Consider the following 23696-nt stretch of genomic DNA (forward strand, 5'->3'; position numbering starts at 1 on the left):
TTTGTTTGTTTGTTTTGGTATGTGTATTGTTTTTAAATGATTTTAATGATAGCCCTGGCTCCTTCTAGCTTCAGCTAGGAGGACTGGCACTCCCCAGAGAACAGCTTGGCCCAGAGCCAAGCCCTCACTATGTATAGTTGATGCATCTGACTTACAAGCAGTTGTAGCAGGCTGCTCATAGGTTCAAGCTAATGGGCAAAGAAAGCAAAACCCCAGAGTCTTATGATACTATTTGTTCCAAAGATGTTCCCAGTAGTTTCAGTTTGGTTAGTTCTGAATGGAGCCTGTGGGAAAAGTGTCACTAACTTGGGATGTCTTGGGGATGGGAGGGAGACCATTTAGTAGAATATGTCTTGATCGTGATGAAGTGAGAATAATTTAGTCAAAAATCTTGGTTTCAATCTGTGGTCATTTATTTAAACAGTTGAGGTCTTGAGAGGTTCACTCCCCCTTTCAAAGCCTCAGTTTCCTCATTTGTAAAAGGGAATAATAATACCTATCTATTTGCCTCATAGCATTGTCGAAAGAGTTAAATAAGAGAATGGATATGAAGGTAATTTATAAATAGTAACATGCCTTGTAAAATGTTAGTTTTAAAAGGAAAGACCCCACTGAACGCATTGTTAGAAAAGGAAAGAAGAAAATTCGCTCATGTTCCTTTCAGGAGGCATTTTCTATGTTCTCCCATTGCAGATTACTTTCTCCTGTCCAGTGGCTGGCGATGCCTCACAACTACTGGCAGCAGCACGCTGCAGCAGCAGAGGTAGCAAACAGCTGAATTCTATGACAATAGGACTTGCTTAAAAGTGTCATTTCAGTGTATCAGAGACGAGGGAGATGGTGAGATATGCAAGGGCCCTATAGTGTAGATATTTGCAACTCTCTCTAGCCAGGTAAACAGGCTTCAGGGGACACATGTGAGAAAGGACTGTGATCTAGTAGAGGAGAGAACATTAAGTAACTAGACAGATTGGAATTATAAGGAGACAGGAAAGAGGATGAACAGCTGTGGTTCTGAGCTGATGTTCTTGTGATGGATTGTTCCTTCAGTTGAATCCGTTTGACCTGGCATCCAGCCTGTATTCTGTCAGTCTCTGACCTAGGCTGAAGCTGAAAATGAGTAAGATGTGGCCCGTGCTAATGACAGGAGACAGGCATAGATTCATTGCACGGTGGTATTAGAATATGAGCCCTTAATGAAGATAGAAAATTTTGTCAGTTTTTGTTTTAACTGCTGTGTCCCCAGCACCTAGGGGGACAGTAATAAATGCACAAAAAATACTTGTTGCATGAATGAGTGACAGAGGTGTTGTGGGAGCAGAGTAGAGAGACTAGGGGTGAGAGGAAGAGGCGACACTTGAGGTAAGTGTTGACAGATTGGTTGGGATTGGCCAGATCACCCGTAAGGGAGGGTTTTCTGAGAAGAGGGAACTATGTTCTTAGGCCAGACTCTGTTAGAGATGGGGACAAGATGAGTTATTTCACAAAGGAGATGCTTGGGAATCTCCTTGCCCCTTACATCATTGGAGTTGTCTGTACTGTGGTTACCATGGAGGGCTGGGTGGTGCAAGCTCCCAGGTCAGCATGAGACTAGCAGAACTCTGGAGTGGAGAGCTCCCACTTTTGAACCGTAGATGAGATTCAACATGTGCTTCAGGGCCAGTCTCTGCAGTGGTAGAGATGTGGCTACAAGAAAAGTAGTTTCCTTTTTAAATAGCTCATCTTCATGCTCATTGAGCATGAAGACAGCTGAATGAAGTGATGGAATGAATAAGTAATGATACTTTTTAAAGTAACATTTTAAAGACAAATGTTGCAGAATCTGTATTTCTGCTTGAGAAGCCTTCTCTTCAAAGCAGTGAGGAGGTTGCTCACTTATCCTTAGGGCACTGCTGCAATTTCTAAGTGTCTTTGTAACCCAGCTTTGGGACAAAAAGCTCTCAAGCCTATAGGGCATGCTTTTAAATGTCCTCAATTTTGGCAGAGCTGTAAAGATTTCCCTTTTAACAGTCAAAAGTCATCTGGTGCTGGAACAGCAGCTCTTGGAATCCACCTACTCTCCATGCACATTGCTGCTGAAGTCTTTTTTATGTGGATTACTGGCACAACTGCCCAGATGACCTTTCTGCTTCCAGTACCACCTTCTGCAATTCATTTTCTACACCACGCTATTCATTTAACAAATGCTTTAAGGTATTATGGCTAGATGCTCAAGGAACTTGCAGTCTGGTGGGGAAGATTTAATAAGAGCAATACAGTGTCTTAGTATGGCAGGGACTCTTAACCTAGTAACATCTGAGCCAGGACCTAAAGGATAAAGAATTATGCAGGCACAGGGGAAAAAGAAAAAGTGTTACCAGTTGAGAGGATAGTATGAGATAGTTCAAAGGAAGCAATGGCTGAAAGAGCATCTGGGAGATTAGACAAGGAGTGTGAAAACAAGAGTAGAGAAGTAAGTTTAGAGAGGTCATACAGAGTCCAGTAAACCACATTAAAGAATCTGGACTATCCTAAGGGTAATGGTAGTCACTGGAAGATTTTAAGTAAGACAATGTTGTGATCAGATAGATGTTTTCAAAACTTTCTGGCGAGGCTAGGCATAGTGTCTCACACGTGTAATCCTAGCACTCTGGGAAGCCAAGGCGGAGGATCGCTTAAGGTCAGGAGTTGGAAACCAGCCTGAGCAAGAGTAAGACCCTGTCTCTACCAAAAATAGAAAGAAATTAATTAGCCAACTAAGAAATATATATAGAAAAAATTAGCCAGGCATGGTGGCACATGCCTGTAGTGCCAACTACTCGGGAGGCTGAGAGAGAAGGATTGCTTGAGCCCAGGAGTTTGAGGTTGCTGTGAGCTAGGCTGATGCCACGTCACTCTAGCCCAGGCAGCAGAGTGAGACTCTGTCTCAAAAAAAATAAAAAAAATTCTGGCTATCTTGGTGGGGAATATTAGAGTAAGAAATAGGTAGAGAGTATGGTTCAGAGGCCACAGCAGTGCTCTAAGCCAGACTGCAGGTCAGCAAAACAACACTCCCTGTTTTTCTATGGCTTGTAAGCTAAGAACAAGAATGGTTTTTAAATGTTTAAATACTTGAAGCTATGTAAAGAATATTTCGTGGCATGTAAAAATTCTGTGAAATGCATGTCAGTGTCAATACGATTTTTTGTAACAGGCACACTTAACAGCTTCTTTCAGGCTGTAAGTAGTAAGACAGAACCAAATGGCCTGCCAAATTTAAAATATTTACTACTTCACCCTTACAGAAAAAGTTTGCCCACCCTTGCTCAAGCAATAGATGATGATGGCCTAGAATAGTGGCAGGAATGAAGAGACTCTAGATGGACATTTAGAAAGTTTTTAGGACTCAGGAAGGACTTTAGGAGGTGGAATTGACGGTACCTATAGGGGTGAGGGACACCGCACAAACCTCCTAACTGGTTTCGCTACTTCCATTCCTTGCCCCTCTACAACCCATTCTCCGTTCAAATCTAAAATTGCCCTTCTATGTCTTGCCCTTAGGATAAATTTCAAATTAAGTATGTCTAATTGACCCTCCCTACCTCTACAATCCAATGCTTCATTCTAATCTTCCTGGACACTTTACTTGCATTTCCCCCGAGATCCCATCTCTTTTTGCCTGTATGCCTTTGCATAAACCTTTCAGTGTTTGGAAAGTTGTTAGCTTTTCACCATCTTCATATTCCACTCCCAAAATGCTTTGTGCTTTTGCAGCTCCGGAGTGAGTGTTGGCTGTTTACATTTCTGCTTCCATCAGAAGGCAGAAATTGACTATTCCATCACCAACCGATAGTAGACGTTTACTAAAGAGCAAACGAAGGTGGGTGGATTTTAGAAACATCAGGTGGCAGCCTCAATTTTATCGTTTGTGAAACGTGGATAGTAATCCCTATTTAACATGGATGTTGTAGGGATAAAATGCGGGGGAGAAATGTCTACCTTGCTCAATACACGTGATTTGCTATTATGCCTGATTTGTGGCCAATACAAAAAGACGCGAATACTTAAGGAAGACACATTTCTTAGATGCCTGGTGAAACGGATCGGAAGGCAGGTCCCCACAGAGCACATCCCCGCCCCAAATGTACTGGGCCCAGCGGCCTGAGCGTTTGTGTGGTCCCTCCAGGGTGACTACTCTGCCAAAAGCATAAGCTCTTCCAACGCTTACGTTTAAGCCAATTGCAGAAATCTTGCTGTGCTGCGAGTACATGTTCGTTAAAGAAAAGACGACTGTACGCCCGTGGTAATGATCTGAGATCACAAGGACCGTGCGTGGAACAGGGGAGGAGGCTTTCTCTCCACGAGGGGCTAAGACGGTGCCCGGCCCCCTTCTAAACCCCGGTCAGACCAGGTAATCCCTGCCCAGCGTTTGGTCGTGCCTTTCCTTCAGCAGGGACACAACCCTGAACCTGAAGCCCGCCCGAGCAGCGGCCTCGTGAAAGTCACGTTCGCTCTGCTCGTCCTCTCGGGTACTCTATGGTTCTCGTGGTGACTACTCTAATTCTAGTTCCGGTCTCTATGGCGGCGGCGGAGGCAGGAACGGTTGTAGGTCGGCTGAATTAGCCGCCTAAGGGCCAATGAGACTGGAGGAGTGATAAAGTATTAACCAATATAGGCCAGGAATTGGGGTCAGGTGGTGAGATTGACAGCAAGGCTGGCCAGTCAACAATGCCGAGGGCGGGTCGATCATCGGGCTTATCCCGCCTGTCCCGCCATTCTCGCTAGTTCGATCGGTAGCGGGAGCGGAGAGCGGACCCCAGAGTGCCCTGTGCAGCCCCACCGCCGCCGCCGGCCTAGTTACCATCACACATCGGGAGGAGCCGCAGCTGCCGCAGCCGGCCCCAGTCACCATCACCGCAACTATGAGCAGCGAGGCCGAGACCCAGCAGCCGCCCGCCGCCCCCCCCGCCGCCCCCGCCCTCAGCGCTGCCGACACCAAGCCCGGCACCACGGGCAGCGGCGCAGGGAGCGGTGGCCCGGGCGGCCTTACATCGGCGGCGCCTGCCGGCGGGGACAAGAAGGTCATCGGTGAGGGCCGGGCAGTGCCGGGGGTGGGGCCGTATGGAAGCCTGGCAGCGGAACCGTTAGCCCGAGCGGGGCGAGCCGGCGGGCGCGCGGCCGGCGGGCACCGACTCCACGGCGCGGCTGCCCTTCCCCCCGGCCCCCCCACTCGCCTTCGCGGGGGCCCGCCCGCCCAGCAGGCGCGCGCTCGCCACCTCCCGCGCCCCCTGTGGACCCCGCGGGCCCGCGCGCCCCTCCCCCTGCGGCCGCGCGCCGCCGACCGCGTGTGCGGCAGGGTCCCCTCCCCGCCGGCCGGCCTCGTGCGCTCGGGCCCGCACGCCGTTGTTCCCGGCTCCCCCACCCAGCTCCCTTCCGCGTGTGCCCCGAGGGCGCGGCGCGCCGCCTACGCAGGCCGGAGTGGGCCGGGGCGGCTTCCCCTTCCCTCACGTGCTCTCCGCCCGCAGCCTGCGCACACACCCATCTTGGTCCCGCGCCCCGGGCCTGCCCTGGGGCGCCCCGCGGCTTCGAATTCACCCACGTGTACGGGGAGGGCGTCGTAGTGGCCCCGGCGCGGCCCGGCAGACGGGCTTTGGAGAGAAAAGGCTGTCAGGTGGCTGCGGCCGGCAGCGTGCGAGGGACCGGATGCAGAAGCCGGGCTGTTTTAAAAGGGATGTCTGGTAATCGTGGGTTGTTTTGCTTTGTTTTCCAGCAACGAAGGTTTTGGGGACAGTAAAATGGTTCAATGTAAGAAACGGATATGGTTTCATCAACAGGTGAGCTGCCCGGCTCTGAAGCCTTCATCCCCATTTTCTCACGTTTGCCGCTCTGGGGCTTTGCGGGGCTTGGGATTGTTTCGGGCAGTGTGTAGGTACACTGCCGTGTTCGAGGGCGGTTGCTACTCTAGTTGTATTGGTGTGATTTTGTTTCCTTTGGAGGAATTACTGGGACTAGAGGTTGTCTTTGTTTTCCAGCTAAGTATTCATTTGAAGCTAATTTCAAAGGCTTAGTTATGGTACAAAGTAATTTAAAAGGCAAGTGGAGTGAATGAACCATACTTTAATGTTATGACAAGCTGGGGAAACTACAGTCCAGTGCGTTTTCATTCTTGTCATGCTTTTATACTTTATTGGGTCTGCTGATTAACATAGGCTATTTACACATGTTGACCTTTTGGGGGTAACATGATTTGACATGTCAAGTATGTGAGCTTTTGTCATATTAATCTTAAATATTGCCTTTGTTTAACGTTTCAAATATACTGTCTTAATACGTCGGATATATTTCATATTGACCAGAGAGCTGTTATCATTTGCTTATAGAGAAAATGATATATCTGAAAAAACGGTCCTTTCCCTTCCTCAGTATTCTCCCACTTCCTCGTCCCCAAATCATACTGGTTAAATCAATTTTATTAAAGCCCTGGCTATAGTTTATAAGAGTGGCCATAGCCCCAGGAAATTTAACATTGTTCCTCTTATTTGAAGGTAAAGCTACAAACAGCATCTTTAGGAATTATTCATTAAATTGTTCAATAGTGGTGATAACGTGCAGTGTACTCACTGTACTCTCCATGGGTTCCCTTGTGAGCCAGGCATCATTTTCAAGATGGCTGCCAAGGCTAGTAGTACAGTTACATGGGTGTAGAGCACGGCTTACGCATGCCAATAGCAATCTTGCCCTTACAGGTAGAATACTTGGTACAATTTGAGCATTTTTCTCTTCTAAGTCTTTTCTTTTGGAGATGTTAAACAGGTGATTAAAAGAGAACACTTAATACTTGTGAAATGGACAACAAATGGGTGAGATGAAGCTTAAAGACAGACATAATTGACTGATAAAAGAACCATTCATTGATCAGCTGTACAGTATTGTGGAAACATGCAAAGCCAGAGATTTATAGGCATTTGATGATCTGTTCTCATTTGCAATTGTAGGGAAACATTTTGTTTCTTTCAAAAATCCTTAGGATATTCCAGTTGTCTGTTTGCCTTCCTTATAGGCCAGAGCTACATTTCTGATCAATGTTTTTGATGGTGGGTTACTAGTGAGGAAGGAAGGGTATGGTTTGGTGCCTGTATATGATTGGTTTACTGGGAGCTTTTTAAGTTATCTGAATTAGTGATTTAGTTTAGTTAATATTTCCATCTTAGTTCTGATTCTTAAACCAATAGCTTTCAAATTGAAGTGTGCTTACTGTGGAAGAATGTTGCAAATGGCAAGCTCTTTAGTTCCTCCTACAAAGCTTTGAATTTGTTAGGTCTCAGTACATTTTTAACAAGAATTTCCGCTTCATGGTTTGGGTCAAACCTTCAAAATCATTGCTTTTAATCCTTGACCCACTGTAATAAGGCAACTCTATACATATGAGAGGCGACTGTAGCTTGAAGCTTCTTCAGTGGATAGAGTGGTTTGTATTTAAGAAATTTTAGCATGTACTTTGCTATACTGTATTTTGTTAAGTGGACATTAGGTTATAACATTTTTTGAAGTGAGTTTTATGGTGATAAAAAGTAATTCTTTATATTTTATAAGTATTCCATGAGATGCCATTTGTTGAATATCTGTCTTCTGACTTGGACTCAGTTGGTCATCCTCCAGGGCAAGTTAAATGTAAATTGGCTTTTGATCATCCTTGTTTGGACTATCCTAACCTCTATTTAGTCAAATTAACTGGTTAAGTGTGCTTTATGTCTCTAAACTGGTCACTTTAATGATTGTGACTTTTTAATAAGATACTGTAAAAATCTGACTCCAATTAAATCAGGGGAGGTTTGCCTTAATCAAGGAAAATGTAGGGCTTAAATGCAGCTTGGAAGCTAGCAGTGGGTTGCATATATACTTCCTGTAGTAGAACAGATAAGATAACATAAAAGGCTGGGGGCACTTGGCTCTCCTGAGGGATAGAGGGAGACGGGAGGTAACATGCCCTACCCTGCTTCTGTATAAAGGGTAGAGTGCAGGATTTGAGATGACTGCTGTAACTCTTAGTTCTAGGCACTTAAGATATTTTTACAATTAAAATTGGGGGTATTTTATGTAAATTTTCTGCCTTTAAAGACATTTTAATTGTAAACATTTATTCCAGCCTAAATTACACCACCTATGTGAATTGTTACAGCCTTGTTAAAATTATTTCTTTAAAGGGTTTCCCCAGATGATTATATTGTGTTCGAGAAACTAAGAAGCACAAAGCTTTAAAATAGCAAAATTTTTTTTGCTTTATTTTGTTAGACTATGTGATCTAGAAATTGTGAGAAACTCATTGAGTTATTCCTTTGCATGCTGTGTCCGTAAAAAAGATAATTGGACTATGTGACTAGAGGGGTTTATTAGTCCCCCCCATTAATATTTGATTTTATTAGCTGTTAAGGATTAATCCATAGTTACTAAACCCATGAGAGATAACCATGAATCGCTTGGCAATGATTTATTTTTTTCAATGGGACATGCACGCATCTTTTATAATGACCAGAATAAGAACATTTTTGTATTCTGACTTAAAAGCCTAAATTAATCATTCTGAAGTTTTGAGGTGAGCAAGGAATTGGGAGCAAAGGGAATAAATAGAGGTCATAAACTTGTGAACTACTGGCTAAATCCTACCCCAAGATGTTTTGACTGGACGGTACAGTGTCTTTAAAAGAATTGGAATTAATTACTAGCATTAAAGATTTAAGAGATAACACCAAAAATAATTTAGATTGTCATATTTTTAAGATCTGAACTTTAGCTAGTTTGAGGGGTCTGTGTTTCCACATAAATAAAAACCAGCTGGCCCTGTGAATTATCACTACCTTTATTTTATTTATTTATTTTTTTTGATGGCAATTTGGGTTGATAATCACTACCTTTATTTTTTTTTATTTTTTTTTTATTAGATGTCAAGACCCTTGGAATAATCACTACCTTTAGATGTGCATACATTTCTTTTTTTCTTCTTTTTAACCACAGTCTGTCACACTTAGTTGTGTTATCTTGATGACTGCCCTTCCCACCTGGCCTTGTGTATGCATTTAAGTTTATTACCCAGGGTCTAGAAAGATGTAATAAACCAAGCCAGGGAAAGCCTTAGCTATTTCCTCTTTAGAAACATACTTAGTCATGCCTGTCAAGTTTAGTTTCCATTGGGGGGGGGGCTCCCTGTGGGGATTCCATACCTATATATAACTAATGGGTGATTCCTTCTCACATTGATAATAGAAGTACCTAGCACGTATTTATACCAAGATCTGTTGTCACTGCTTAAATGAACTAATTCGTTTAATCCTTAGAAAACCTTTAAAGAATCCATATTGTTACTCTGAGGTACGAATATGTTGTTTACTTGCCTAGTAAGCATAGCTAGTAAGTGGCAGAGTTGGGATTTGAACCCAAGTTTTCTGATTCTGGCATTTGTGTTCCCCCTCTGTTATGCTATCTCTGAAATAGACCTAGTCATCTTCAAATTGGTTGTTGTCCACATAGTTATAGATGATTTTTTAGGATGGCTATTCTTAGTCATTAGTCATTGAGAGGCTTTTCTTATATGGTTTCTAGCATGTCTCTGGCGCTTCTCTGTGCTGACTGCTAGTTATGCAGATGTGAAAAGCTTTCTACTTTTTACATTCTATGAAGTTTAGGATTGCTGAAAGTTCTGGTTTTTAGCATGCAGGTCAGCTTTACAAATTAAAAGACTTGCTCATTGGACTTTATCTCACTTTATTTTTTAAAAAATTCTTTAATTATTTTATTTTATTTTTACTTTTTTATTTCTTTATATTTCTTTTTGAGTCCAGGAAGAGTATATATCTAGGCCAGGTGGAGTGGCTCTCGCTGGTAATCCTAACACTCTGGGAGGCCGAGGAGGGCGGATTGCTCAAGGTCAGGAGTTCAAAATCAGCCTGAGCAAGAGCGAGACCCTGTCTCTACTATAAATAGAAATTAATTGGCCAACTAATATATATATATATATATATATATATATATATATATATATATATAAATTAGTCGGGCGTGGTGGCGCATGCCTGTAGTCCCAGCTATTCGGGAGGCTGAGGCAACAGGATTGCTTGAGCCCAGGAGTTTTGAGGTTGCTGTGAGCTAGGCTGACGCCATGGCACTCACTCTAGCCTGGGCAGCAAAGCCAGACTCTGTCTCAAAAAACAGTGTATATCTCACTTTAGAATCTTTTTTATTTTGTTTATATGTGGCCTGCAGGATAAGAATGGGTATTACCTTTTTAAATCATTGTTTAGGATTGGGGGGGAAGCATAGGCAGCAGAATATGTGACCACACAAATTCTAAAATAATGTGATTCTTTTAAGAGACAGGGTCTTGCTCTGTTGCCCAGGCTGGTGTGCAGTGGCAGGATCATTAGCTCACTGCAACTTCAACCTCCTGGGCTCAAGTGATCCTCTTGCCTCAACCTCCTGAGTAGCTTGGACAACTGACATGCACCACCACATCCAGCTAATTTTTCTGTTTTTAGTTGTCAGGGTCTCACTCTTGCCCAAGCTGATCTTCAACTCCTGGCCTCAAGCAGTCCTCCCACCTCAGCCTCCCAACCTCTCAAAGTGCTAGGATTACACTTCGCCAGCCACTGTGCATGGCCTAGATTTTACTTTTTTTTTTTTTTAGGGTTATTGAGTAGGGGAAGGAGGGATATTCAACAGACCTTTTATTGGCCCACAAAGTCTTAAATATTTACTGTTTGCTCCCTTGCCAGAAGTGTTTGCAGAGTCCTAGTCTAATTGCATATAATAATTTTGAGTACTGCAGGGGAGTAAGGATGCTTGTTACTTCTTGCCCCTCTCCTAAAATAGGAGAAACCATATGCTCTAGTCTCTCTCTCTAAAGCTAAAATGTACACATTTCAAAGACCAGGACCTATAGAATCAAAGTCTACCACTTTAAGCAAATTACTATTGTATTTCAGTTCCCTAATTTGTGGAATGTGGGGTTGGATAATGTATTTGAAGCAGTTAGCATAATAGACCTAGTGATGGGCATGGCTACGCAGCTTATCTGCACAACCCATGCATTTCGTCTTGGAGCGGTAAAGAAGATGAGTAGCCCTTCTCATATGCCCCATCGTGACAGTTACTATCCCAGAGGTGACTGGAAAGGTACCAGCAGCCCCACCAATAAGGTCTCCCCCCCCCCATCAGGTCCCGGCCATCATTCTGTGAGTGCTGCAAGCTGAGGCTTTGAGGGGAAAGTCTCCTCAGTGAAGTGAGGAGTGGGACACTCACTTTAGCTATTATGTGTCCCCAGGGGGAAGAAGAAAATCTGTGGCTGCCATTTTACTTTTACTATATTTGAGTAAATGTAGATTGTTGTACTTAAAAAAATAACACATCCCCTGAAAATAAGCCCTAGAGTGTCGTCTTGAGGAAAAATAAAAGACCTTGTCTCATTTTTTGGAAAACACGGTAATGTAAGCTGTTATATGTCTAATCTTTTTGCAGGTGATGAAAAAGATGAGGCAGCTTTCCTGTGTTCCATAGCTGTTAATAGTAGAATCAAGACTAAAAAATCAGGTGGCCTGTTAGTGGTGCCTTGAATTTCTGGGTAGTCCTTTAACAAGTTGCAATTAGATTGATTTAATGTGCCCAAAACATAGTATTCTGTCTTGGTGGAAACTGCATTTTTTTGAGCTGTCAAGTTTCCTCCTGAAATCCAGATGCACTTTGGTCATGGTAACTCTATATTGGGCTGGTTTAGTGTCAACAAAATGAGTACTTTGTTGTCCGGCATGACATCAGTGAGCCTGTGTTGGTCTCCATATATCTGTGTACCCACAAAATATCTCCTTAAGCTGTTTTTGAGGCATTGACGTTACCTTTTGTGTGTATTGCCAACCCTGTACTACTTTTTTAAAAGATTGTTCTGACCAGATAAATTGTTTTGGTAAATTTTCTAATATTCCTTTTACAACCCTAAAGAAAATGCATATTAATACAGTACAAAAATACTACATTCAAAACTCAAATAGTAAACAAGTTTACTTATCTAGCAAGTCCTCGCCTCCATTAATACAAATAGTACTCTCCATCTTTGGAACAACTTTAAATGCCCTATACTCCTGTTGAAAATCACTATTATATCTAATTAATGATGGCTGTAATTTATTTCTGTGGTGCCTATGAAACTATGGACAGATGGGTTAATATTCATCTAGCTCGAAAGATGAGTTTTCATTCAGCTGCTTTTGAGTAGCTTTTGCAAGGTTCTGTTTTAAAATTCAAAATCCAGGCTGGCACAGTGGCTCACAACTGTAATCCTAACACATTGAGGAGCTGAGGTGGGAGGATTGCTTGAGGCCATGCATTCGAGGCCAGTGTGAGCAACATAGCAACACCCCATCTCTACAAAAAACAGAGAAATTAGCAGGGCATGGTGATGCATGCACATAGTCCCAGCTATGAAGGAGGCTGAGGCAGGAGGATCACTTGAGGCCAGGAGTTTGAAGTTGCAATGAACTATAAAAGATGCCACTGCATTCTAACCCAGGCAGCAAAGCAACCCTGTCTCTAGCATAAAAGATTTAAAATTATCCTGTTCACAAAAATTAAATAGTCCAAGTTATAACTTTTAAGTCAGAATTAAAGTTAATTTTGTGAGGTTCCTTTAGTGTGTACATTGTTCCATAGATCAGCAAGAAGCTCATAGTAAGCCCATCAGTCTAGTTCATTGTCAGGCAAGACACTAAAAGGCCTAGAAGTGTTTCTCCTGGTATCATCTCCTTAATCTCAGTCTTCAAGCTAAAAAAAAAAAAAGCCTCAGATGATTCTCCTCACTTTTAAGGTGCAGTTATATGCACAAGTTTTTGCCATTATGCCTCAAGAAGGACACCTCAAATATCTCCCGTCATACATGTCCCCTTAATCCAGGCCATCATCATTTCTGGTCTTGCCTTCTGGAGTACCTTTTATAACTGCCTAGGCTTCTCTCACATTCAAATTTACATTATTGCCCAATGTCCATAGTTTACATTAGGGTTCACTTTGTGCTTCATATTCTAAGGGAGTTTTGTTAATAACCTTAAGGAAAGTTGGGAATTGGAAATGGCGAAGAGGAAATGGTTAAGAGTGAAAAGAGAAAGTAATTCCTACCTGTTGGTAACCATGTTCTCCCTAGAGGGCAAGAGTGGGGTGTGCCGCAACATTGTTAATGTTTAATAGGAGTAGCAGAATATATATCACTAGTCACTACTGCCCTCTTAATTATGGCTCAATAGGCGCACTTTCTTAGTTTTTAGTCTTTAAAGGAGAGATCATGGTAGCTTGTTTTGTGTGTTTATTTTCCAGATTTCCTAGTAGCTAGTCAGCAATCAAAGTCTGGGGAAAAGATGTGCCAGCGATCAGGCGTATTCTTAATCTTCGGCAACATGAAATGTGTTCCATTTTCTAACTTGTTCAACCTGGTTCTGTCTTGCAGGAATGACACCAAGGAAGATGTATTTGTACACCAGGTGAGTGCTTATGTAGATATTTGAGCTTCTGACTCAAGGTTTGTGAGAAGAAAGGGGTGTGTCTTTTCAACTATTGTTCCTTACAAAAGGTTATTAAGTCCAACCACTAGTTAATTTAGTTCTTACAGTAAGAGTAGTAGCATACTTGAAGTGTATACATTGAAACATACATTGTACTGGATTTCAGTTAAAAAGAAAATAGCTGTTTCAAATTGGTATTTTCTTAATAGCTATAGCTTTGTAAAATGTTGAATTTGTTTACTCATTTCACTAAATTTTCTTACCTAATTTCAGATAAACAAATAACCTCTATGATTCTGTACTTGAACTGATGCTGCATAAATACTAACTTTGGCAATAAGTTTTCAGATGCTGTTAGGGCTACCTGTAGGGACAAATCACCATAATCGTGGGAAATCGGACAGAGCCGTAAAACAGTAATTGAAGTGGAGACTAGAGAACTAGCAAAAGAGTGTATCAGTCTTGCTATTCTAAAGCACTTTGAATGGATAGTGGTTCACCCCCTCATCCCCCCCAAACCTTAGAAGAGTTTTGGCTGGCTTGAAATATGAAAAAAATCCTCACAAGTTTAAGGTTAAATGAAAGGTAGTGAGTGCAGCAAAGTTGATAATTACTCATGAGATAATTTTTAGATTGCCTTCCAGTGTTTTGGGAGGAGAAAACTATAACATAGGGTTAAGTGCTACATGCTGAACTTTCTCTTCAAGTGTCATTTAAGGGCAGTGTTTTGCAAATGCATGGATGATAAGGAATTAAGATTGCTAAAGCAAGCCACTGCCAAGTGAACATAATATAAGCTCCATTGGACTTACTCAGCCTCAAAGGGATGAAATGAGTAGGAAAAACACATTTGTATGTATGTACAATTTTTTTTTAAATAAGACAAAAATACTATCAACTTGTATTAAATTATGTTAAGAACTTTTTAACCACATTTTTAATACTACAATCAAGAAATCAAAAGACCTAAAGACAATTTCCATACTCACCTGTTTATTCAAGCATATGAGCTTGGATGACAGCATGCTTCTTAGGAAGGTCTGTCTGAGGTTGGTGCTTTGTAGCTCTCTGAAGTGTCCTATTCAGCATTCAGTGACAATCAAGGGGGAAGCCAGATCAATTTCTAATACATCCAAAACCCTATCAGATAATCCCAGGGTCAAATGTAAATGTAAAAACATTTAAATTCTCAATGTAAACAAATACAAGACTACTAAGATAAAATGTTATTTTAAAGCAAATGTTTGCTATATAAAGTTGGTATTCTTGTTTGGGTAAAGACAATTCACTTGTTCCTTACTTTCCTTCTCATGTTTGAAAGAATATGTAGACATAGGAACAAGAGACAGCAAGGCTTGTCTTGCTGCCTGTTGGCAACCTTCAAGGGTGGTGGGGAGTGAGTGGGTTAGAGGTGTTAACTGAAATAAGAGTTTTGGGTTGTTAATTATCCATACTTATGCTATCCCCTATGACTGCAGGTAATTGATAGTTGGCTATATATGAAAGGTATGAAAACTATGTGACAGTTTAGATGACAGATGAGATCATTTATTTGACTCACCCAGTTGTACTGATTCACAAGGTGTCACCAATATGCTTTCCTCTTTATTTTGGAAGTGGTTTCAACAAGTAGTTGTTTCTTGGGACTTTGGCTGCTCAGGTCTTAGTGGTGTATGTATCAAAGAGACTGCAGTTCTGGGCAACTTAGCTTATTTGGCCTCAGATTTGTTGGTTTCCCTGCCTCTGGAATGGAAATGCATGAATGACCCTGTAACAGATATTGCTGTGATGTGGAATGAACATGGGATTAGGAGTCCCAAGACCTAGGTTTAGAAAAAGTCCCTGCTGTGCTACTTATTATCTGTGTGACTTTTCAGCAAGTCACATAATTTTTTTAAAAGCCTGTATCTTTAAATAAGGAGTAATATACCTCATATCTTTTACCATAAGGAGATTGAGTAGGTAATATGTGAAAGAACTTTGTAAGTATTACATAAAAATGTGAGGTGTTACTCTTCCCCTTTTACTCTGCCCTCAACAGTCTGGAGAAGTAGAAGTAACAGATCTCTAAGATTTATTGTATTTCTGGGGCGGTAATAACCAACAGTCCCGTGCAATCAGATAATTTAAAGGATGACATAGTTAATATATGTGAATTGCAATTCCATTGAAGTATTATCACAGAACGGAAGGGATTTTGGTTGACATTTGTAATTGAGTTTGATATGGTAACAGGGACAAAGTTGGTTTGGTCAACTTTGAAGCATGTAAACCAAACTCGCCTGTCATCTAAACTGGCCCTGTGTGGGGCTAGCTTCTACTATTAAGTGCAGTCTTTGGGGGATAGGTGGATATCCTCATTTTGTTCAAAGCCATATATGATGCTTTTGCAAAAAGCATTTTAAAAAATACATTGTTGTGTCTGCCTTAGGTGTTAAATTACATGTTTTAATTTTGTACATAGCAGTAAAATGCTGGGGCCTTGTAATATTGGAGTATTTTGGTTGAGGATGGGGTAGCATGGTCCCTGCATTCATAGATTTATTGACAGTTTGGTCTTATTTAAAGTAAATCTTAAGATTTAAGTGTATATCCAAGCTAAAATAATATTGACTCTGGTACATTTTAAATGCAAAAGCACATTATTCTCCCCTGTTAATCTATTTTTGGAATGTGATATTACTAGACTGCCATAAAGAAGAATAACCCCAGGAAGTACCTTCGCAGTGTAGGAGATGGAGAGACTGTGGAGTTTGATGTTGTTGAAGGAGAAAAGGTGAGGATGCTTTTTGTGTAAAGGTTTGACTACGGTATGGAAATATTTTGGAGATCTCATCCGTTAGGATGGTGGCTCTAATGTGGATGGATGTGTTCAGGTGACCACATGAACACTGGTGCATCAAGCCTAATGTGTTGGCTGCAGTTAGAGAGCAATCTCTTCAGAACAGTGAGGAGGTGATACTTAGTCATTCCTATGCACCCCTGGCTACGCAGACCTCCCCTGCCCCCACTTTTTTTCTTTTTCTTGTCTTTTTTTTTTCCTGTGGCATTGTGTGAAATTTGTGGAATGTGTTCTGGTTTCCTTTGTCACTGTCAATATATAATGGCTTTTGTAGGGTGCGGAGGCAGCAAATGTTACAGGCCCTGGTGGAATTCCAGTTCAAGGCAGTAAATATGCAGCAGACCGTAACCATTATAGACGCTATCCACGTCGCAGGGGTCCTCCACGCAATTACCAGCAAAATTACCAGAACAGTGAGAGTGGGGAAAAGAATGAGGGATCGGAGAGTGCTCCTGAAGGCCAGGCCCAACAACGCCGGCCCTACCGCAGGCGAAGGTTCCCACCTTACTACATGCGGAGACCCTATGGGCGTCGACCACAGTATTCCAACCCTCCTGTACAGGGAGAAGTGATGGAGGTAAGTTTCACCAAAAGGAAAAGGATCAATAATAGCTGATAACTTTTCATAGGACTATATTTTTAAACCATTTTCTGGAGTTCTTCCCCTATAGTGAAGCTTCTTACTAAAATCATGGAAGACACCTTGATTCTTAATAAGAACTAACAAAAGGATCAATAATTTATAGCGTAGTCATAATTACTAGATGATTGGACTTTTGTGGGGGATTTTGTTGTGGTTTTTTATTTAACTCTAGTATTCAGACTTTTTATTTGTCCATTTGAGTTTTTATTATGTTAATGATCCAGTAAGCTTGATTTCCATTGTCTTTTCAGGGTGCTGACAACCAGGGTGCAGGAGAACAAGGTAGACCACCAGTAAGACAGAATATGTATCGGGGTTATAGACCACGATTCCGCAGGTATGGACCATAGTAACCTGTTTCTATTAAAAGTTCCTCAAACATATGTTAGGACTCAACAGCATCATGCTTCTCCTGCAGTTTTTGAGCCATTTATCTTTCAATACTTTCTTCATCACATACCTAAGAGTTGAACCTGAAGTCAGTTGTCTTTGAGAATGTGTTTTTTGTATCTTTGGCTTTGTTTAAAACAGCTCATAATAGACGAGGTCTACTTTATGTATTCCTTTGTAATGAGGGTATGGAATTTCAAAATTTCTGTCCATAAACAGGTAAGAGAATAGTTTAAACCACGTATCTTTTAAACTTTTCCTTGGGAGAGAGAAAGGTAAAGATAATCTTTTATTAGGAGTATCTGAACCCCACCATGGCATAAGTAAAGAATCAATAGTAAGTTTTATCTCTGAGATGACATAATTTTCCATTATTACTTCTCAGTTTAGTTATGTACTTTTGGGGTTTTTTGGTCACCCTAAAGTTGCAGAATTAAATCATCACACCATTAAGAATTCTCTTTTTAGAAAGAGACCCAATCCCAAGATATAAAACAACTAATACGCCTATTAAGATAATTATTAGAGTAATTGAGAAAAGGCTCCATGAGCCAAGCATATTTTAGTGCCTTATGGGGTAGGTGCATTTGAGGCAATGTTCCTAGTACCACAGTGACAGGATAAAATGGTGTAACAGTTATTTCTTTAAGAGACTTAGATCAAAGCATTCAGTCTTTCCCTGTTATCCTTAAAGTTGACAGGTAGCACTCAAGAATCAAACCCATGTAGTAATACTTAACTGATGACCACTTACATATTACATAGCAAGCTTCATATGATTTTTTTTTTTTTTTTTTTTTTATACAGTCTCACTCCCTTGCCCAGGTGAGTGCCGTGGTGTCAGTCTAGCTCACAGCAACCTCAAACTCCTGGGCTCAAACGATCCTTCTGCCTCAGCCTCCCGAGTAGCTGGGACTGCAGGCACACAACACCAAGCCTGGCTAATATTTTCTATATATTTTTAGTTGGCCAATTAATTTTTTTCTATTTATAGTAGAGACAGGGTCTCACTCTTGCTCAGGCTGGTTTCGAACTCCTAACCTTGAGCAATCTGCCCGCCTCAGCCTCCCAGGGTGATAGGATTACAGGCGTGAGCCACTGTGTCTGGCCAATATGCCCAAATAATTTTTAAGGAACAAGTTTGTTGCTCAGAACCTCCAAAATAGATTGTGACTCTACAAGAAAGAGGGATCCTACATGCAGTTTTTATATAGTTTACCAAAGTTGGAGCAGTCATTGGAGCTATAAGAACTAGGGAACTTAGTTGAGTTCCCTATTTCTTATAGAATAATATAGATCAGTATATGTGTATTGAGAATTTTTTATATTGAGAACAGCCAGTGTCTTTGTAACTGTCCTCTCCTAAGTTTTTAATTTATTAAAAAAGCAGAGCTGAGGTTCTAGCTAATACACTGCAATTAAAGGTTTCTAACTCACCACCAGAGGATATTAGCCTGGTCCTGGATGTTGGAGGTTGATGGGTTCTTCCCTGACCAGTGGAGATTAGCTTTGCTGACAAATTTTTGGATTTTATTGACTTTGGACAGTGGCTCAGTCTGTTTTAAACCTAGACATAGATTATTTTTCTATTTTCTGTTTTTTTGAGATAGGGTCTTAACTCTGTCACCCAGGCTAGAGTATAGTGGCCCAGCCATAGCTCACTGTAGCCTTGAATGTGTGGGCTCAAGTGATCCTCCTGCCTCCACCTCCCAAGTAGCTGTGACTAGAGGCATAAGCCCTTGCACCTAGCCCACAATACCATTTTTTAAAAAAGGCTCTCATGGCAGTCTGTCCATTTAAGTCTGTGAGTACCAACAGCAGAATCTTTTGTCCACATGAATAGTGAATGAAGCATGCTACTCCTGATGCATGGCATTGTGGATGAAATCCTGGTTGTGGGTTTAAGAGCACATTGAAAGACATCTTAAGACAGGGATCACATCAGTAGGGAGTTTGCAGGAGTTTAGCTGAAAAGGAGACAGATGGTAGTAAGGGGAAACTGGGGTCAAAAGGATTTTTTTGCATATTTGTAGGCTAAAAAAATGTAATAGAAAAGGACAGTTGATGGCAGGAAAGTGACTTCTGGAAGTATCTTGATTCTTTAGCTGAGATGGAGTTTTGTCCACAGGTGGAGGTGTTGGCCTTTAGGAATGAGGGCACTTCCATGTGTAAGCATCCAGAGCAGGGGTCCTCAGACTTTTTAAACAGGAGGACAATTCACTGTCCCTCAGACTGTTGGAGGTCTGGACTATAGTTTAAGAAAAACTATGAACAAATTCCTATGTACACTTCAGAAATACCTTATTTTGAAGTAAAAACAAACGGGCAAAAACACCAGCATGTGTCCCACGGGCCATAGTTTGAGGATGCCTGATCCCCAGTATATGGACACAGATGTGTTAGTGGGACTTTGCCAGAAGTCTTTGGTTGCTCAGTTGAGTCAAAAGGAAAGGAAAAAGAGGGATGGAGGTGTTGTGAAGTTTGTGGCAAAGATGTGGAATTATCTCTAGAAGAGAAATAGACAAGGGAAATGTATAAGTAACGAGGTAATAATTAGAAATTTGAAGTGAGTTTACCTGGCTTACCTATTTTTCCAGCCATTTGAGCAGCAGGCTCAAGTTGAGCAGAGTTGGATTTGTGTGGCATTGGTTTATCCAAATGAAGACACTGGGGTAGGGATTGATCATATTGTTAATGATGGATTTTACACTTGGATAAAGAAGGGAGAAGAATGTTAGGAGGGAATGAGATTAATAGTTTGGTAGATCACTGGACTATTAGTCCCAGAAGAATAAGAAGGAATAATCTAGGAAAATAGGAAGAGGTGTACTTTAGAGTCATGTTTACAATTGAGAAAAACCCGGATAGAAAACAATGGACAGGAGGGCAACAATCTTAAAGCCTAGGTTTTTAGAAACTCTTACCTGGGATCTTGTAACTGCAACAGAAAAAAGATAGAAATAGGACAGACTCTAACATACAATTGAAAGTCTGCAGTTTTTAGAATAGCATGGCTATCATTGCCTTAGAAACCGCAGTTAGGACACTTGAGGACTAAAGAGAAGGAAGAGCCAGAGCAGTTTTGCTAAAGATTGACCACGAGTTCCAAAAGATGTGGGGAAAGAGTGTCAGGGGAAGAGGGAGATGAGATGGGAGATGGGTTGTGGCAGTTCTGAGGGATTTGGAGGTAAAAAATGGAATGTACAGAGATAAATGTGAATTAGAGCCCATGATGACCAAGAGATGTAGAAGGCCGGATGTTAATCTTTTATTATTTCAGCATATTATGGGGGTACAAATGTTAGGTTACATACATTGCCTTTGCCCCACCCCTGATTTTTTTTTTTTTTTTTTTGAGACAGAGTCTCGCTTTGTTGCCCAGGCTAGAGTGAGTGCCATGGCGTCAGCCTAGTTCACAGCAACCTCAAACTCCTGGGCTCAGACAATCCTGCTGCCTCAGCCTCCCGAGTGGCTGGGACTACAGGCATGCGCCACCATGCCCGGCTAATTTTTTCTATGTATATATTAGTTGGCCAATTAATTTCTTTCTGTTTATGGTAGAGACAGGGTCTTGCTCTTGCTCATGCTGGTTTCGAACTCCTGACCTTGAGCAATCTGCCCGCCTCGGCCTCCCAGAGTGCTAGGATTACCGGAGTGAGCCGCCGCGCCTGGCCACACCCCTGATATTAATCTTGTTCCTGGGCTTTCTGGGGTGCTATGATAACTGGAGGAAAGGCCAAGAATACATTATTATTCTGACAATTCTAAGCACCAGCAAGAAAAAAAGTCCTAGTATCTTGGTGATTAAAGTCTTGGTTATCTTTTAATCTCAGGCCATTCATTGGTAATAATATTTTGGTGGGATCTATCACTTAACTTTTTTTAAAAAAATGTGTATAATTCAGTGGCTTTTAGTATATTCACAAAGTTGTGCAACCACCACCACTCTGTAATTCCAGAATATTTTCATCAGCCCATCAAAGCTGTATTAGTCGTCACTCCCTGTTCCTCTCTACCACAGTCCTTGGCCACCATTAATCTTTGTGTCTTTATAAATTTACTTATTGTGGACATTTCATATAAAGGGAATCATACAATATATGGCTTTTTTGTGTCTGGCTTCTTTTCACTTTAGTACATGATGTTTTCAAGATTTTTCATGTCCTAACACATTAGAAGTACTTGGTTCCTTTTCATAGCCAAATTACATTCCATGGTATGGGTGTACAACATTTTGCTTATTCCTCAGTTGATGGACAGTTGGTTTGTTCACGCTTTTTGGCTATTGTGAATAATCACATAATATGTATTAAGTTTTTGTGAATAATGTCTTGGGTGTAGATCCAGGAATGGAATTGTTGGATCATGGTAACGATTTAACGTTTTAGGAATTACTAAACTGTTTTCCAAAGCAGCTGGGCCATTTTATATTTCCCCAGCAATGTTCCAGTTTTTCCACATCCTGGCCAACCCTGGTTATTTTCTGTCATATAACCATTCTAGTAGGAGTGAAGAGGTATATCATTGTGGTTTTAATTTGCATTTGCTTAATGATAAAATGATGGCTGTGTGCTTTTATTTGTATGGGGGCATCTTTACTTTGTTTTTGATTTTGGGCATTTTTAGCAAGTGTTCATCTGTGGTAAAGGTTAGTTAATATACTGTTCTCAAAGCTGGTTACCATTAAGCCCATTTTAAGATCTTAAGTTTCACTATTAGGTATTTTGTGATTACTTTTGTATTATGCTGTGGGCAGGAGTTTATTAGTTTGTTAAAACCAGTGTTAAGTACTCATTGTCCAGTTTATACTCCCATCTCCTTATATAAAATCATCCTACTATTTGTAAAATACGGACCAAGTTTTGTTTTTGCTAAATTGCCTGTAGAGCATTTGATGTGGAGAATGGCCAGATATGGTGATTTAGTTGAATGAACTGAATGTTAACACTGGATGTGTAGAACAAAAATGTTTTATCATTCTTCAGTTTACACAACGTTCATTCTAGGGGCCCTCCTCGCCAAAGACAGCCCAGAGAGGACGGCAATGAAGAGGATAAAGAGAATCAAGGAGATGAGACCCAAGGTCAGCAGCCGCCTCAACGTCGGTACCGCCGCAACTTCAATTACCGACGCAGACGCCCAGAAAACCCTAAACCACAAGATGGCAAAGAGACAAAAGCAGCCGATCCACCAGCTGAGAATTCGTCCGCTCCCGAGGCTGAGCAGGGCGGGGCTGAGTAAATGCCGGCTTACCATCTCTACCATCGTCCGGGTAAGCATGCCGAGATGGCCTCCAGACCTTAGCCTAGAATTCCTGAGTGGTGGGTGTCTAATTTTATTCAAGGGGAGGGGTAGTTTATCAGTTAAAGAGTAAGACATTTTATTCAGTGTCTTCCACTCTAGTCTTAAAATTACCTGAATATTCAATTTTAGGAATGTTGACTATCAGAGCCATATTTGATCTCTCAGCCAATTCTCTGACACCTGGAGAATCATGAATATTAGAACTATTTGTCAGCTTTTCTGATTGAATTCTGTGATTTCACCAGTAAGCTGGGGGCAGCCTCCCTCTGAGAAGTATGTTAAAGTACCTGTAGGTTAATAGTTCTCTGGCAGATCAAATGATACATTTATGTTCCTGTTACTCGTAACTTATTATTTGCTCACTTACTTTTGTTGCCCATAAATTCTAAAAAATTAAGGGATTCCTTTGCATTCAGCTTTATACATGATACTGAGAGGCAAGTAATTGTCTCTAACTCTAGAATTGTTGCAGCTGGTGGTACTTTGGGAGGTTTTGTCCCCTTTATACTAGTTTCTGGGTGGCAAGCCAGAACCCACATGTAGCTAGCTATTCATGTCACAATGGTGTCCACTCCTGTTGTAAATCACTCTCTTAGGTGAGACCAATAGATTTGTTAATGTCTAGCTATACATGGTTAATGTGATCTGGAGCATGTGATATACTACATGAAGATTGCAATGGGTCCTGTGTGATAATTTTAATTTCTTTTTTTCTTTATAGTTTAGTCATCCAACAAGAAATGAATATGAAATTCCAGCAATAAGAAATGAAGAAAAGATTGGAACTGAAGACCTTAAGTGCTTGCTTTTTGCCCGTTGACCAGATAACTAGAACTATCTGCATTATCTATGCAGCATGGGGTTTTTATTATTTTTACCTAAAGATGTCTTTTTTGGTAATAACAAACGTGTTTTTTAAAAAAAGCCTGGTTTTTCTCTATGCCTTTAAAGGTTTTTAAATTGTTTCATATCTGGTCAAGTTGAGATTTTTAAGAACTTCATTTTTAATTTGTAATAAAAGTTC

The 23696-nt window shown here is 41.2% G+C and overlaps 1 protein-coding gene across 3 annotated transcripts; it reads left to right on the forward strand.

Moving 5' to 3' along the window:
- Positions 1 to 4724: 4724 nt before the first annotated feature.
- On the forward strand, positions 4725 to 23457 carry YBX1 (Y-box binding protein 1). 3 transcript variants are annotated; one of them, XM_012748458.3, is made up of 8 exons: positions 4725 to 5046; positions 5729 to 5792; positions 13439 to 13472; positions 16180 to 16269; positions 16610 to 16912; positions 17230 to 17315; positions 22354 to 22640; positions 23394 to 23457. In XM_012748458.3, exons 1-7 carry the CDS (start codon positions 4881 to 4883, stop codon positions 22607 to 22609), a joined length of 999 nt encoding a protein of 332 aa, XP_012603912.3. In that variant the 5' UTR covers positions 4725 to 4880; the 3' UTR covers positions 22610 to 22640; positions 23394 to 23457. The 3 variants fall into 3 exon arrangements, with proteins under 3 accessions (XP_012603912.3, XP_012603913.3, XP_012603914.3); XM_012748459.3 differs by having other exon boundaries at positions 22375 to 22640; XM_012748460.3 differs by lacking the exon at positions 16180 to 16269 and having other exon boundaries at positions 4728 to 5046.
- Positions 23458 to 23696: the final 239 nt, after the last annotated feature.

Source organism: Microcebus murinus, chromosome 2, assembly GCF_040939455.1.
Source record: "Microcebus murinus isolate Inina chromosome 2, M.murinus_Inina_mat1.0, whole genome shotgun sequence".
NCBI classification, from domain to species: Eukaryota; Metazoa; Chordata; class Mammalia; order Primates; family Cheirogaleidae; genus Microcebus; species Microcebus murinus.